Source organism: Sylvia atricapilla, chromosome 2 (genome assembly GCF_009819655.1).
Source record: "Sylvia atricapilla isolate bSylAtr1 chromosome 2, bSylAtr1.pri, whole genome shotgun sequence".
NCBI classification, from domain to species: Eukaryota; Metazoa; Chordata; class Aves; order Passeriformes; family Sylviidae; genus Sylvia; species Sylvia atricapilla.
Genome location: NC_089141.1, coordinates 104,552,960 through 104,568,404, shown reverse-complemented (window position 1 = coordinate 104,568,404; position 15,445 = coordinate 104,552,960). Strand labels below are relative to the sequence as shown.

General features: G+C 42.1%; 1 protein-coding gene across 1 annotated transcript; it reads left to right on the top strand.

Moving 5' to 3' along the window:
• The first annotated feature begins 8,577 nt into the window (after positions 1-8,577).
• Positions 8,578-10,149, top strand: TASL (TLR adaptor interacting with endolysosomal SLC15A4). Its single transcript, XM_066340065.1, has one exon. The coding sequence runs from the start codon at positions 8,578-8,580 to the stop codon at positions 9,451-9,453; it is 876 nt and encodes a 291-aa protein (XP_066196162.1). The 3' UTR covers positions 9,454-10,149.
• The last annotated feature ends 5,296 nt before the right edge of the window (positions 10,150-15,445 follow it).

Sequence of the window (15,445 nt, the reverse complement as noted above, 5' to 3'; positions counted from 1 at the left end):
TCTGAAGAAGTAAATATTTTAGACTTTCTGAAGAAGATCAGTATTTTAGATTATTAAAAAAATACTTTCTGAAGACATTTACAGAAATGCTTTTTTATACTACTATTTTTTTCCCCAAGAGTCTAACTAGAAATATTGAACTTCTGTCAATATAGAGCTCTCTGGATCTACAGAAGAGATAAAACCTCACAGAGATTTATTTCTTGCTTCCCTGGATACATTTCATCCAGGTAAGGAAACATGAAATAAAAGGATTGGGCCAGTATAAATGTGACAAGGCCTGAGATTGGTCCATAGTACAAATGAGAGATCAGAGAAAAAAGTACAATAATGTTAATATTAATGTTAATGTTAAGCATAAAAGAGTTGGTCTGTTACAAAAGTAGCTTTGTTTCCACAGGGAGAACTTTTACAGCAAAGATATCTGATAAAACTTGCATTTAACTGCCAGTGTTGTCCAGTTTTTGTGCTGTTTAGATGCTGTTGATCCTAGCCTGGTGTATGACTGGGTACAATATTACTCATTAAACTGTTGTATGAATTAGCTACAAATGTGTAGGTAGGGACAGACTGATGCATTTTTTTCATGCCTATGTCTAAGAGGACTGTGGAAGAAGTCTTTGATATTAATCCAAATCATATGTTGCATCATAGTGGGTATTTAGGAAAATGACATCAATAGAAGTATTGTTTCTGGCTGGCAGAGTTGGAGGCTTCTGAGAAAAACCCATGGCACTGAATGAGGAAGTTGATTCACTGAGAACTAAAATACATTTCTAATATATTTCTCTTATTATTGCAACACATGGATGCATAAGTAAATATGGATGCCTCTGAAAGCAAATTCTGTATGTCCTATTGGGATCAATTCAAATAGTCCAGTTATGTGTTTCAAACAGTGTTTGTCTTCTGCCATTAAGGAATACTCCAACACCAATCTCAAAGCCATATTCACTGTTCTTATGCCTCACACTTGGATGAATTCCTGCTTGCCCCAGGTATTTTCATCCACTACCCCTACTAAGACAAACTTCCTGGGTGTGGCACTGAGTGCTAAAACAGACAAGGCCTAACTTTCAGGTCTATTTTTGTCCTGACAAGTGTCAACCTTGCCGAAGCAAAACCTGAGAAAGCAGCTGTGCTGTGCTGCTTGGTGGAAAATTATATGTACAAGGGTCTGCAGACAACAAACTAGGCCTGCTGAGTAATGCATTTCTGCTTTGGCACCTCACTCTTCCAACCTGTTTGGCATGACAGTCTTGCCATGTCAAGGTGTCTCACTGTGTCAGCTAAAAGGAGAGTGATGGCTGAGATGGAGTGCACTGCAAGCTGCCAACAGATGAACAGTTTCTCTAAGATTGTTCTGAGTATTTGACTTTCCAGGGCTTTTTTTTTTTTTTCCTTGCAACTGTCCATCTGCCTGGACTGAGCGTGTTGCAATCAGCTATTTTAACAGTACACAGTTTCACAATGAAGTTTCATTTGGACATAAAAGAGGAAGCAAGTTCAGTGTGTTGCAGTTCAGTCAGTTATAAAACCCCCTCATCTCCTAAGGGACTTTCTTTCTATACTTCTTTGCTCTAGAGGATTAGAAGTAAAACAGATGTTATCTTAGAAGTGTAATTAAAAAGGAAATAAAAACAGAACATTTCATTTTGGGGTAGGACAGACTCACAGGAAGCTTCAAACTAGTTAGAAGACATCATTTTTTCTGTGCCTCGTCAGCTGCTGTATCTTTGGAGGTAAGAACTAAAATATACTGTGCATCATATAAATGTATGAAAATGTTGCCCTTGCTTATCAAAGTGGCTTGGTTCTGTTTGTGTGGCACCACAGCTGATAGCTGGTAAAATGAGGATGCACTTTTTCTGTTTTGAATGCACATGTGTTTGCAGAGTCTCAACTTCTGTGCACAGACACTTTCTACCTCCTTAAGAAATGATGAGAACATTTCTAAGGTGCCATATTCACAACCATGATGAACCATGGTTCCAATGAGACTTCATAATGAAAACAATTATTTTCCTCTGATACTTCTAAAGACTTTATAAAATCAGACTAAACAGGTTTTTCAGAATATTTTAAAAGTGAGCCTTAGTAGCTGTGTTGCTTTTATCATAATTAAGATATTGTTATTGAAATTTCTGTGTATGTTACTGTATGTCTAAGTAATGTCCTCCAACTGGAGTACTCTATTTGTAGATTAAAAAGTAAAAATAGGTACCAAAATAGATTAATATAGGAATGATATTTTTAAAAAAAGTTCATAAAAAGGAAGATTAGACTTCTCTGAAAACATGATGTTGTTAAAAATTACAAAGAAACTTCATGATCACATTTTTCCAATTCTCAGTGAATTTTCTTGTTTGCTGCAAATTCACAGTTCAGCTAGGGTATACACACTCAACATGCCTCCTGTCCCCTCATTTTTGCGCTCTGCAGCAAATGTAACTAATATTTCAATGCCTTTTTGTGGACCATTTCTTTCACTCCTTCTGGGAAACACCTTCAGCCTTTTCTGTCTTTCTTGCTTTACCATTTAGTCTTCTCATTTTTAGAAAGTACATTCTCTTCTGTAAGAGTTCATGTGGATTTATTGCCTCTTTACTTCAAATGCCTAGATTCAAAATGTTGCAGTACACATAGTTCAGTCATAACAGCTAACAATTCATTAAAATTAACACGGACATCCGGAGACATGAAATGATTTCCACCCCAGGAAGAAAATTATAAAAGCAGAAGGTAGAAATATTATGTAGTCAAGTATTCCTTATGAATGTGGAGCCTGATTCTTTCTTGCCTCAGACTTCGTGCTGTTGTTTATAGCCGTGGATACGAGATGTAAAATGCTACCCAACCAGATTGATGGGGTCCTAAACTTTTGTATAGGCATAGATGATGAAGAAAAGCATGGAAAATGATGAACTAGGTTTGGTCTGCATGAAGTTTCAAGGATCTTGAACTGATAAAACAAACTTGGGTGGAAAACTTTGAGAGCTCAAGAAGCTATATTTACCAACATACAGTTTTTATTATATTTTTAATGGAAGCATGTCCCCCAACTCAACCTAAAGATACAACAGCACTCAGAAATACACTGAGAATGTATTTGATTCTAAGTGAAAGAACCTGAATGCTCCTGAAACTCATTGCCATCCATTCAGCCTGATCAAAAACTGGTAGACGTTTGTGTGACAAGAGCATTCAACATTATAGCAGACTTCTTGGGGAAGATGTCTCCTCTCTTGCTTTCTTTAGCCTGTCTTTCCAGCAGATTCCCTCATACTCTTGATATACAGGAATATTATTCTCTCAGACCTACTTGTTTCCCTCCAACCAGCCCACACTTGCCCATGGGTGAGGTACTCCAGCTTTTCTGCCTCTGTTCAACTGTTGACATGTGAAAAAAGAAGATGAACAGGGCTTATGTCTTCTCCTGTGGGAAGACCAAAAGATCAAAGTGAAGTGACAGTGACTGCTTAAAGAGTCTCATGGTGCAGCTCTGTGGGCCCCAGATCTTCCACAGCAGCAGCAGCAGGGAGAGGATGTAGTGGGCAGCATTCAGATGCTTGTGCAAACCTACCCCCTGTAGCTAATTCATCTTCTCCTCTGCTGTGGGCAAAGTGAGCCACTCCTACATCAAACAGCAGCCACTGCTATTGTAGAATCATAGTCAGAGGGCAGCATAAGTTGGAAACGACCTCAAAATATCACCTGGTCCAACGTTTCATGGGAAATATGAAATTATGTAGAACCTTGTCCAATCCCATCTTGAAAACATCCAGTGAAGGGGATTCCACCATGTCTCTGGGGAGGTTGTTCCAGTCAATGATTGTTCTGTAAAAAAATTCCTTACTGTAAAAAAATTCCACTATAAAAAAATTCCTTCTCATATTGTTATGAAACCTCTTCCCTCTTATCCTTGGGAGCAGTTAAAAAACTGTGGCGCTGTGGATGTGGCGCTTTGGATCATGGTTTAACAGTGAACGTGGTGCTGCTGGACTTAATGGTTGGACTTAGAGGATCTTAGAAGCCTTTTTGAGCCTACATGATTCGGTGATTCTATCCCAATGCAACTTGTGCTCATTGCCGCTTATCTTCTCCATGTGGCTGCTTGTGAAGAGTAAGACTCTGTCTTCTTTACAGCTGCAGATACTGGAATACTATGATGAGCTGTCCCCTTCCCCTGGTCTTCTTTTCTCCAGGGAGAAGAGTCCTAACTCCTTCAAACTTTCCTCACAAGACATCTTTTCCAGCCCTTTGATCATCTTCTTGGCTCTCCTTTGGACCCTCTCCAGTCTATCTACATCTTGTTTGAATTTTTTGGGACCGGAACTGGATGCTCCAGGGGCAGCCTGACAGGTGCTGAGTGGGAAGATCCTGTCTCTATCTCATCCAGCTCTGCCCAATGGGTTCTGGCCAGGATTTGATTTTCCTCACTGCTGCAGCCCTGCTCTGCTGGCTCAGGATCACCTTGTTGTGCACCAGGGCCTCCAGGTCCCTCTCAGCAAGGCTCCCCAGGCACATATCCCTGTGCTGGGGTCTTTGGTTGTGTCATCCCGTGCAGGAGCTGCCACTTGCCTTTGCTAAACCTGATGCTGTTGTTGCTGGCCCATTTTGCAGCCTCAGCAGGTCTCCCTGTAAAATGTGTCCATCTCACCACACAATTTTGTGTAATCAGCATTACCTTTACCCAGGCCAAATGAGGTTCAGATACCTAAGATCTGCAGGTTTCAGGCATTAAGGAGAGGCTGTATTTAACCATGTGCACAGCTCATTATATTATCTTCTTCACTGCCGTGGTTTCCCCACGCTGGCTGTGCTGAGGCTTCCTGGGAGCTGTTCCACATAGCCCCAGGGGAAGGTGAGATATGGGTCCTGCAATACATGTAAGCTTGCTCTACAGACTATCCTGATTGCCAGGACTCTTGCATGTGTATCTGGCAATCTGAGGTGGATCCCACACCTCTCTGTGGGGATCTATTTCCACAAACTGGAAAAATGTCTCTTAAAATACAGAAAAAATAAAGAGAGATCCATAGGATTTGAGTTTCCTTGAGACAGGGAGACTGTAATCTGGGATCTCAGCTAGAACTCAAGGTATACAAGGTATACCCTGTGATAAGAGTTGAGCTCCGATCCCCAGCAGCACAACTTTAATGCCACTCAGAGCCCTGTCAGGGATCTGAAAACCAGACATATCTAACACAAGCTTGTCTCTTCTATGAGTTTCCATCCCCTCCTATTGCAATGCAGAAGAATGTCTCTTTCCCCACTGGGCTGTGATCCCAGCTGGCACCCCGTTCTTTCCATTCTCTCTAACAACTTTTCATCTTGCTTAGGTTTTTGAAAAGCACACAATTTATCATATCTCTTTGTGCACACTTTTCAGGCTTTCTGTAAGTGTTTTGCTTATCCTGAGCCAGGAATTCCCATTCTGTTTTCCTGCTCTCAGACTGTAATCTGAGGTCTTTATGCAAACATTGGCACTGTCTACAAGCATTACAACCTAGCAAATTTGCTGCTACACACTGATAATACCCCTAGATTCTCCATGTGACCTTAAACATTCATCCTGTCTTCAGGCTTTTCTTCTGTTGAAGAACTGAACAAAAGCCTCGAGCAAGACATATGAGTTTTTAAGATCATCTGACCGTAATAAAGACTAAGTCAGATAGAAAAGACAGTGTAAACCTGACAGTCTTCTCCCTCTATCTCCACTAGGCTTAGACAGAATGTAGTCAATGCCCATTGCCAGGGCAGCAGCAACACAAGGAAAGTTCATTTTGTTCACCTTACATACAAAATATGTCAGAGCAGAATTGTAAAAGAGATGGGTTTTTGTTGTGCAACAAAAAGTTACACAATTATTTTCAGGCAGGTATAAGTGAAATCTGGATTTAAGGAGCATGAAACCCAAATATTGAAAGACATTAGATATAATCTCTATGCCCATGGAACCCTGGTGTATCTATGTCAGTGGTACAGAGAGGGGATTAAGAGAAGAGGCACAAGAAAGCAGAATTAATGAAAACTTCAATTCTTATCAGATTTAAAATGCAAAAATTAAAGGTGGCACAGTTGCATGACAGTTGGGGTGATGGGATAATTACTTGACTAGAGCTATATTATATTATGTACTGGGACAAGAAACACCAGATACATGCACCTCCCTTTTGCATTCATGCTCTCAGCACTGCCTATCAAAACTTCAGTCAGATTTCGCTGCAGAGCTGGGAAGATTAGTGTGGCAGCCTTTGCCACCTTCAGACAGTAAGCTTGTAACTCATTCAGCAGAACACACAACACTGAGCACAGAGACCCTAATATTTTTGAATTTGCCAATTCTTTTGTTTCCACTACTGTCTCAGTGTGTTCCAACACCCTTAAAATAAGCATAGCAGAATGCAGCGCGAAGAAATGAAACCAATGGTTTCATTTCCCTCATGTAGCACCTTATGGCAGAAACAACTCACAGCTGGGGAGCAGGACAGACCAAAGTGTCACATGCTACCTGAACACAACTGCCTTTGCCTATGTTGGTTGAGCAGTGGACAGGCCATATGTTACATTTCCACTCATTTCTCCGAATCCACATTAAAAATAACGTACAAATAAATGTATAATTGTTCCAGGTTCAAGCTAGACACGGTTAGTGGTGACTTTGCAATAAAGACATCTGGGCCATGCATGGATGTGGAGGGAAGGGAACAGCCTTTGCAAAAGTGGGGAACAGAGACAGAAGAGAGAGTTGATAAGCTGAGCAGCTCTAGCATTTGGCTGAGATTTCTGTGGAGGCACCTTAATTACAGCTAAAAGCCAAAGCAAGATAACAGCAGCATGCTGCAAGGACTGCCAAGCCCCAAACATTTTCCCCCTTTTCTGTGTAAATAGGTTACCTTTAATTACATTTTACTGCCGGTGGGAAATCTCACACAACTGGCAGCAACAAAGGGGATTCAGGGTCACCAATGCAAGTGTTTGGACACATCTAATTCCCATTAATATTTTCTGCCTGAAGGAAGGTTATTTTCTCTTCAACTTTCTCTTCAATCTTCTTCATGGTGTGGGAGTGATTTCCTCCCCCCAAGGAAAGTCTTTTCTCACACTGTCTTCTCCCTAACATGTGTGTAAACTCTACATCCATGGTTAGGCAGGATTTAGCCAACGATTATTAGTGCAGCATTTTGCACTAGCAACTGCAACACATGAAAACTTTACTAAGAAATTAGAGTCCCTCCACTCCTGGAAAAGACCATTTGTAGTATATAATGAAAGAAATAATTCTAATTATTTTTATTTTAATTTATTTTTACTCTAAATCTACTTTCTTTTTGCTGGACCAAACAGTTTCTTTAGAACAACTTTCCCATTGATTGTATCCTTGACATCTGTTAAAAAAAAAAAAAAAGACAGAGATTAATTTAAAACTATTTTTTTTTTGGTAGTGAAGCTGCTAAAGCTTGGGCAGAACATTTACTGGTGCGCAGAATGTGTGTCCTTGCTGGCAAATCCTGCCTTTAATTACTGACATTTCTGTGCAGCTTTTGGGTCTGAGCTGCCTGTTCAGAGTGTGGAGAGAGTTAGTGACTGCTGGAACCTGACTGTGCCTTTGCAGAAATGCAATGAAAACTTATTCCAGAGCTGTGGTACGACTAATCCCACAGTCAAAGAGCGAGCTGGAGTACTTCTGAAATGTGCACTTTCCTATGCATTGCACTGAAATCTCTCTCTTCAAAAGTCCCCTGCAGATATCCATATCTAGGATCTAGTTTAAGATCCTTTTATAGCAACTGGAGAGTGATAAGCAAATCTAGGGCACAATTCATTTCATTTTGATTTAGGTGTCTAAACCAGGCCAGATGAATCATGCCTCCAAAAAGTTTTGCTTTTTCCACTGACATTTTCATGTATAAAAGGTAGAGATAAGTAATTCCATACTGATTACAATGCAGACATGCAAAGTGCAAATTTAATTGTCTGAGATTTTTTAATGAAAAAGGAACTGCACCTACAGCTGTTGATTAGTCTGGAACAGAAAGGCTGATACTCTCAATATGAATCTCAAATCATCATAGTTCAGAGGCAGCTGACAAACCACACACAACAAAAATTGCTTCAAATCATATGAGAAAAAGGGGGAAACCCCTGACCTCTTAAAAGCATATGAGAAAAGGGGGCAACCCCTGCCTTCTTAATGAACTCCAGGACATAATTAGATGTATTTAAGTATAAGCTAAACCAGCATCTATTCCATAACAAAAGACTTCTCATCCCTCTTTCCACAACTCACTTGCTGTTGGATGCATTGGATGTGCCATACGTTATGTTATACGGAATGTGCTTTGGTGAGATTCAGCACAACAGGGAGACTGGCTGATCACTTCACTCCCTGACTCAAGGCCCCTAGTAAGGCAGAGAGACTCTTGTTCATGTCCAGATTGGAGACATCTCTTTGCAGCTAGTAACACACTGGCGAGTGTAATCACAGCTCAGTGAGTTTCAAATGAACTTTTTGTAATTAATTTCTTCTTATCATTTTTGTATCTGCTGGTGGTTCCTTTCCCTTGGAGAAGGATGCTGTCGGAAGGTTACCTTCATAGAATCATCTACCTTTATGAAGACCTGAACCCTACACTCTACGAGAGTTTGCCTGATGAAGGGGTGTATGAAATGAAGTCCATTAATTATTCTTCCACAGGCGAAGCACAAGGGAAAAGCCTCCTTCAGAGATGCAGATCTGCTGGCAAGTGCATTTCCTCAGTCTGCTCTAGAGGTAGCAAGCACAGCAGAAGGCAGAAGGACAATCCTCCACAGCCTGTCCAGCACCCAACGCCCACAGGGCAGCCACCTCCAGCTACACATGTCCATGAGGAGCAGACAAAGAAAGTCACCTACCTGGTCCCACCTTCCTGCAAGAGCATTTGCAAAAACTACAACGATTTGCATATAGCTGGGGACTACGTGGTGCCAATTAGCTCAGTCACGACAGATTTTGCCTGCGACAGTGGCATAGGCCCCTTCTTGGAGTCCTCGGAGATTCCTCCTCCCTTGGAGTCAGTGAAGGGTCCCCCCACCAGTGACACCATCCGCAGGCCAGCCCAAGGCCACTCCTCGTGCTGGCGGCTGGCGAGCTTGGGGCCCCACCTGCAGCCCCTCTCCGACTCCGCCCTGAACGACTACCTGGAGCAGAAGCTGGTGGAACTGTACAAGCAGTACATTATGGACAGCACGGCAAACAGGGCATCCCCCACCCAGATCCTGGCCTCGGAGCTAATCATGACTAATGTGGATCAAATCAGCATGCAGATATCCCGGGAGAGGAACATGGAGACTGTCAAGGCCAAAGACATTGTCATTAGCCGCTTCTTACAAATAGCCAGTGGGAAGATTTCCTCAGAAATGAGCACACCCACTCTGCATATTTCCCAATATAGTCATATTAATGTTTAGTGTTTGAATGGTAGAAGGTTTTTGTGTTCTTCAAAGTCAGTTTTTAGTTTGAGATACTTTCTGCTTAATAAAAATGTATTTACCATCCACCACTTAAATAAAACCTTACAGTACATATTAAATAAGTAAAACAACCTGTACTCCTGTGCTGTGCAGCTCCTTTTGTGGACCAGTAAGTTTTTTTTTTTTTTTCTTTTAAGTGTTTTTAATGAACCTCAGACATTAAAAAAGTTTCACAGAAAAATGACTAAGAGCATATGAAACATTTCCAGATGCTCAGGTTTTCCCTTTCTTCCCCACATACTTGATGCATCCTTTCAAGTTTCCTCTCTCTGACATTTGCCATCCTACCTCTGAGTCCATGCTTGTGCAGGCTTACACTCATGTGAGGACAAGGAAGCATAGTGACGGCACAGCCACAGAAATACAGAATTTAGGATGTCATCCAGTTCACCTCCCAGCCCTTAAGAGCTTTACTTAGGACAGCCCTCACAGAAGGTTTTATAATTTGTTCTTACAGATATTAAGGGATAGACACTTTAGAGCTCTTTCTATGTTAACCCTTACTATTTAATTGGTGTCTTCCTGTTCAAGAGTTCCCATCCCTTTTTGTGAAGCACAAACTCTGTTTCCAAACAGACAACATCCTCTGGAGTGTGTGTGTAAGCCTGTGTGCCTTGCACTGACTTGAGCCCTCACAAGGAGCACTGGGGACCTGTGATCACAGACAGACACCACCTTTGCCAGGTGCTTACACACACTGTGGAGGGGTCACGTGGTGACAGCAGTAGTAATATAGGGAGAAGAGGAAGGAGAATTCAGCTTTGTTCGGAGAATTGCATGGCTACTCCAAAATCCAAATCCACTGCCCTGGAATGCAGAAGAAAACCTGAAATGGAGCATTTGACACCATGGCTGAACATTTCTTTTGGTCTTTTGCTTAGGATTGTTGTATCATAGATCAAGGTCATCTGAATGTGATGCATTTCTGATAGAAGGTCCTATTTTGTAAAATTTCACCAGGTCTTAAAAAAGAAGAAAAAAAAACTCAATAACTGGAGCTGCTTCATAGCAAGGGTTGGTACCTACTCTTGAGTATTCATAATGTATAGTGTATTGACAATGCCAATCCATCATTGGTTGAAATTCTGAAATCAGTATAACATAAATACAAATTTATACTAAATATTCATAAAATGATTTCATGTTCTTGTTTCCACAGTGTTGTTTTGGCCTTTTTGTGCCTCCCCATCTCCCCCCCCCCCATTTGTTTATTTTTATGTATTTTATTTAAGGAAGGTTTTTATGTATATTTCAAAAACAAATGCAAGGTGCTAAACATGTTATTTTATTCTGTTGCTGCTGATTTTCCAGAGATTACTGGGACAGCTCAGCATATTTTCCTGCATGTGCAGGTATATAAAAAAAAGTTGCCATGAGAACCTGTGATGCTTAAATCTAGAGGGTGTACCTCTGTTGCCATAACAGCCTAACCAAATACTATTATTCAGCAATTCAAGACAGATAATTTCTGGCATGCAATATTTCTAGACTGTGATCGAATGCTATTTACAAATAATAAAAAAGAGATATTTTTTAGGGGAAAACAACAATCATGGTAATGCACAGGCACACAAATATATTCTGCGTACAACATCTGTTACCAACAACCTGGAAAATGACTTCCAGAGGAGAGCAAAAGCATGGAAATATAGCAGTTTTTATATCCTACAGATACAGATTCAGGCTTTTCAAAACACGAGGCTTTTGTTCATGCCTATTGACATTCCCATCACTGAGTTTCAGTTGCAAAAGACGTAGTGGAAAGCAACTTGCGGAGTTGAATGCGTAAATCAATACCCTTGCTGAAGGATCTGACTCCTTCATCAGAGCACAGAATCGATTCTTGCACTCAGCTCTCGCCAGTCCACAGACCTCGTCCTGGGCAAACAAAGCAACATCTTATCGTCTCTTACTCAGAAATCCCGACCATCATTTCCCCCCCAGACGCGTGGGCAGCACCTGGTCACCACGTCCTCTTTCTCAGAACTGAAGCAGGAAAGAGGGAGGGCGGCTGGAGAACAGGGGCCAAGGGCTCTGCCCAAAGCCGGGTGCCACTCTCCCGCAGCTGCAGTGTCGGGAGGCTGCAGCCACAGCCGGGGGCAGTGCTGAGAGCAGCACTGGAGAGGAACAGCAAATCTTAAATGTACAAAAGCGGGCTTATGCACATGAAGGGCATGTTTGATATTTATCAGTCAACTACGAACCATTCCATTCTCAGGCAGCTTTCTTCCAAGCAAATCGCTTCCTGCAGCCGTACTGACTTTCAAGGAAAGGTCTTATTATGTACTGTCAGACTGACATTACTAACTTTATTTTATTTTATAAAATGGTCATAATCATTGCAGAAGCTGATTTATTCTGGAAAGACAGCATCAGCCACTTCTTCTCCACATACAGTTATTTTCTCTGCTATGTCTAAATATAAATGCCCCATTTCACTTGGAACCCTGCAGCGTGCCTGTTTCTTACATGAATTACGTACCAACCACATCCCGTTATCTGAAGCAGCTCTTGGATTTCAGGCAGTTTCTACACAAACAACTATTTCTTACTTTGCGCTACACTCAGATGAAGGTGCATTTATACCTCTGTCCTTCCATTTAAACCTAATCTTGCTCTGCACAGGTGCCTCTCTAGGTGTGCCTGTTTCCTGCTGAAAGCACTTGGATAGCAATTAGGCTGCTATTAGCATGACTCAGGTTGTTATCTAAAGCGATTATCGCATTCTCTCTCCTTCTCTCTCTCTCCCCCACCTCCTCTTCTGCCTCAGGGTCAAGCATTTAAAGAGAGAGGGCCCAATTTTTTTAGTAGCTCTCTTAAACAACTAATTTTAGTCAAGGGCACATAATTTCTTGACATGAGCTTATCAAAATGCTGATAAGAGCCCTGGTGTCTGGGAGGTGTGTGTTAGAGAGGAGAGTTTGAATTCTGCCCTCACAATACATCTTAACACTATGGGTACTTTAATATGACTAACATAATTTAAGGAGGCAAAGAAAATTGTGATGAACATTTCAGTAATTCTTTGGTTGGTATTTTGACCAACTGTCAAGAAGCTGTTCTCAGAAGGATCATTTACAGCCATCTTCAGCATACTCCAGCAGCTTCCTTAGCCCTTTTCTGCAGAACATATTACTCATTGCTCACAACGTGATTGCAGCAGCTAGGAATTTTATTGTTTACAGATGTTGTGACGGTGTCTGCACAGTCTGAGCACATCAGTATGGCAGATGAACATTACCTGTGGACTCCAGGAAGGCTGGATGTGTAGTGTGACAAGAAAAAACCCTCGGCAGAGGGAGAAAAGAGAGGGAAAAGGAGTTTGTCAAATTTGTTGGAACCTGTAGGTCCTGCCTTTTGTTTTAGCCCCTTTGCTGTCTCTGATTTCTTGTCTGTACCAAGAAATACTGGAGGGAACAAAAATGGATATAAAGTACAGATTGGGATTTGTACTGAATGTGAAAGTGAGCATTTCATGCTCTGGTTGTTAGGTTCAGATGAAGGCAAAAAGCCAAGCATCTAAAACTGAAATAAAGCTCTACAGTGCTGACTCCAGCCGGGCATATTGCTGATATTTCACCTTGGGGAAGTTGGGACCTCCCAGCACCCCAAGGTTCATCTCATTCCCTTTCTACTGTCCTTTCAAAGATTGAAACAGTGGGGATTTATTTAGGACTATCCCTTCCCTAAGCTTCTTCCTACCACAGGCTTCTTTCTGAGATAGGACCTGCTGGGATGTAACCAGCTGCCACTATAAATGGTTTGGGCAGGTTTTGTTACCTCGATTATCAGAATTGCTGTAGCATATCTTGCTGGTATGGACAGTACGGGCTGGGAGGCATCCCTTGTTCCCCCAGATTCAGGAGGGATAATTAACAATTTAGGGAGATCAATCACCATGTTGCAGTGACATCTCACTGCAGATTTTAAACCAATATTGGCATGTGAAAGCTCACTGACTTGCCACACACCTCATTAAATGCAACCTGTGTGTCTAGGGCAGCTGGTGTGGGTCTGCTTGGCACCTCTCTGTTCACAATCACCCCCTCTTTGACAGACTCTTACAATGGCTATGGACAGTGCTCAGAGGGGACATGAATTTCACTATCTTCATTAATTACATAGAGTGTGAGCACGACAACAGCTTAAATCAATGTATTGGCATCCAAATCGACAGGGCTGGTCTCTAGTTGCTGGAGCCATGTCAGCTAACATGGACTGAGACCTGGTCCCCAATCTCTGTTGTGCTAGGTAAAACTGTCTTTGAAGAGCATTTGCAGTTTAAAAATACGTAGCATAATATCACTGACATGTAAAGGAACAGAAGTTTAGGTCAAACCAGAATTATTCTGTGCACTGCAGCGTTACTTCTGCTTCTGCTGTGCTGGGAAGAGCTGGCTTACTGTCTCTCAGGCATTTCTGCTGACAGGATTAGGAGGACTTTTTGGAACATTAGGCAGGCTTTCAAAGGGCTGAAGGGAACAATGTTCCCGAGGCTCATTCTCAGACCTTCTTACATCTTTTTCAGGGCAAGTGTTGAATGAACTACCTTGCTTGAAGTGGAAATCCCCTCTAGGAGTATTAAAAGTGCCTCATTTTGTTAACATCTGGTTATGACTGAACTCCGTGCTGCTGTCCTTCACTCCTGCTTTAGCTTTCCACAAGGCTGGTCACTGAGAGCTCCTGCCTTTCTGCTGTGTCAAAAACTCCAGGACTGCCCCAGCATTTCCCTCCATCCTCCTGCCATGCAACCCTATATTTGGTGGTTTTGCAAGGTGCACTCCTGTTCTCTCTAAGCACTCCTTGCCCCTATAACCCCCCCTCAGAGAAGATGATCCTGGCTCCCCTCACAACCAGAACAACCAGTACGATGGCAGAGTCAGAACTGAACATCTGGAGGGAACCACTGGCAGAGGGAGATGGGAGACTGAAAGGGCTGGTGATGGCCTGAATTCCTGTGGGAGAAGCGAGGGACTCCTGTGAAGGTGGAGGAAACCCTTGCAGCGCAGAGTTTGTGAAATATCCTGGGAGACGGTGGGGAGCTGAGGAAAGAGGTTTCACAATTTTCCCAGTGAAGACAAGCCTGAGGGATGCCAGCATTTCCAGCCACTCCCTGGATGGAAGGAGTGTCTCTGTACTTAAAAGACAGCAATCTCCCCAGCTCCACCCATGGCAGTTTTCAAGCATAAAGAGTTGTAGAGTCCCACATGGGGTTTCCTTTCTTCCCTCTGCAGCCACATCTGGGCAGGGATACAAGGGGCCTCTGGCCACAGCAGTGCCCATCAGCTGTGCTGGACACACGTGTTCCAGCCTCCACTCCTGCTCCTGAGGGTGACACTGGGGACTGGGGGCTGGAGGAGCTGCTGCTGCTGGACACTCCACAACTCAGTGGCCACCCAGACACTCCACAGCCTTCCTCCAGACCCAGCTTACTCAGCTCTGATCACCAGGTATTTTCCTCCTTTACTGAACTCTGCTTGTTAAACACAAAGTGGGATAGGAAACCTTTCTTAGGAAGAAGCAATGGGAATGGGAAGGACAGAACTTATAGAGTCAGGCCATGCAGTGACTTTTTTTACAAATTAATTTTTCTGTAACAATTCTGTAATTTTTCTTTTAATTTTTCTGTAACCAGAGCTAGACTATAAGAATGAAATCACAGTTGACAGAGCTGACTTTGGTATTTTCATTGATGCAGTTGTCCAATGTTCATCTTTACACACAGGCTCCCTTGCCTGAAAATGGATCCTGTTTGGAGTGCAGTGATGGAACAGGATAAAAAAACAACCAGTAATAACTTGATCAGTACCATTTTAACAGAGGTGACACATTCCAGTGTATTTCTACATAGAAACCATTAAAAAAAAAAAAAAAAAAAAAAAAAAAAAAAAAAAAAAAAAAAAGGAGAGAGCTTAACAAAGGTAGGCTC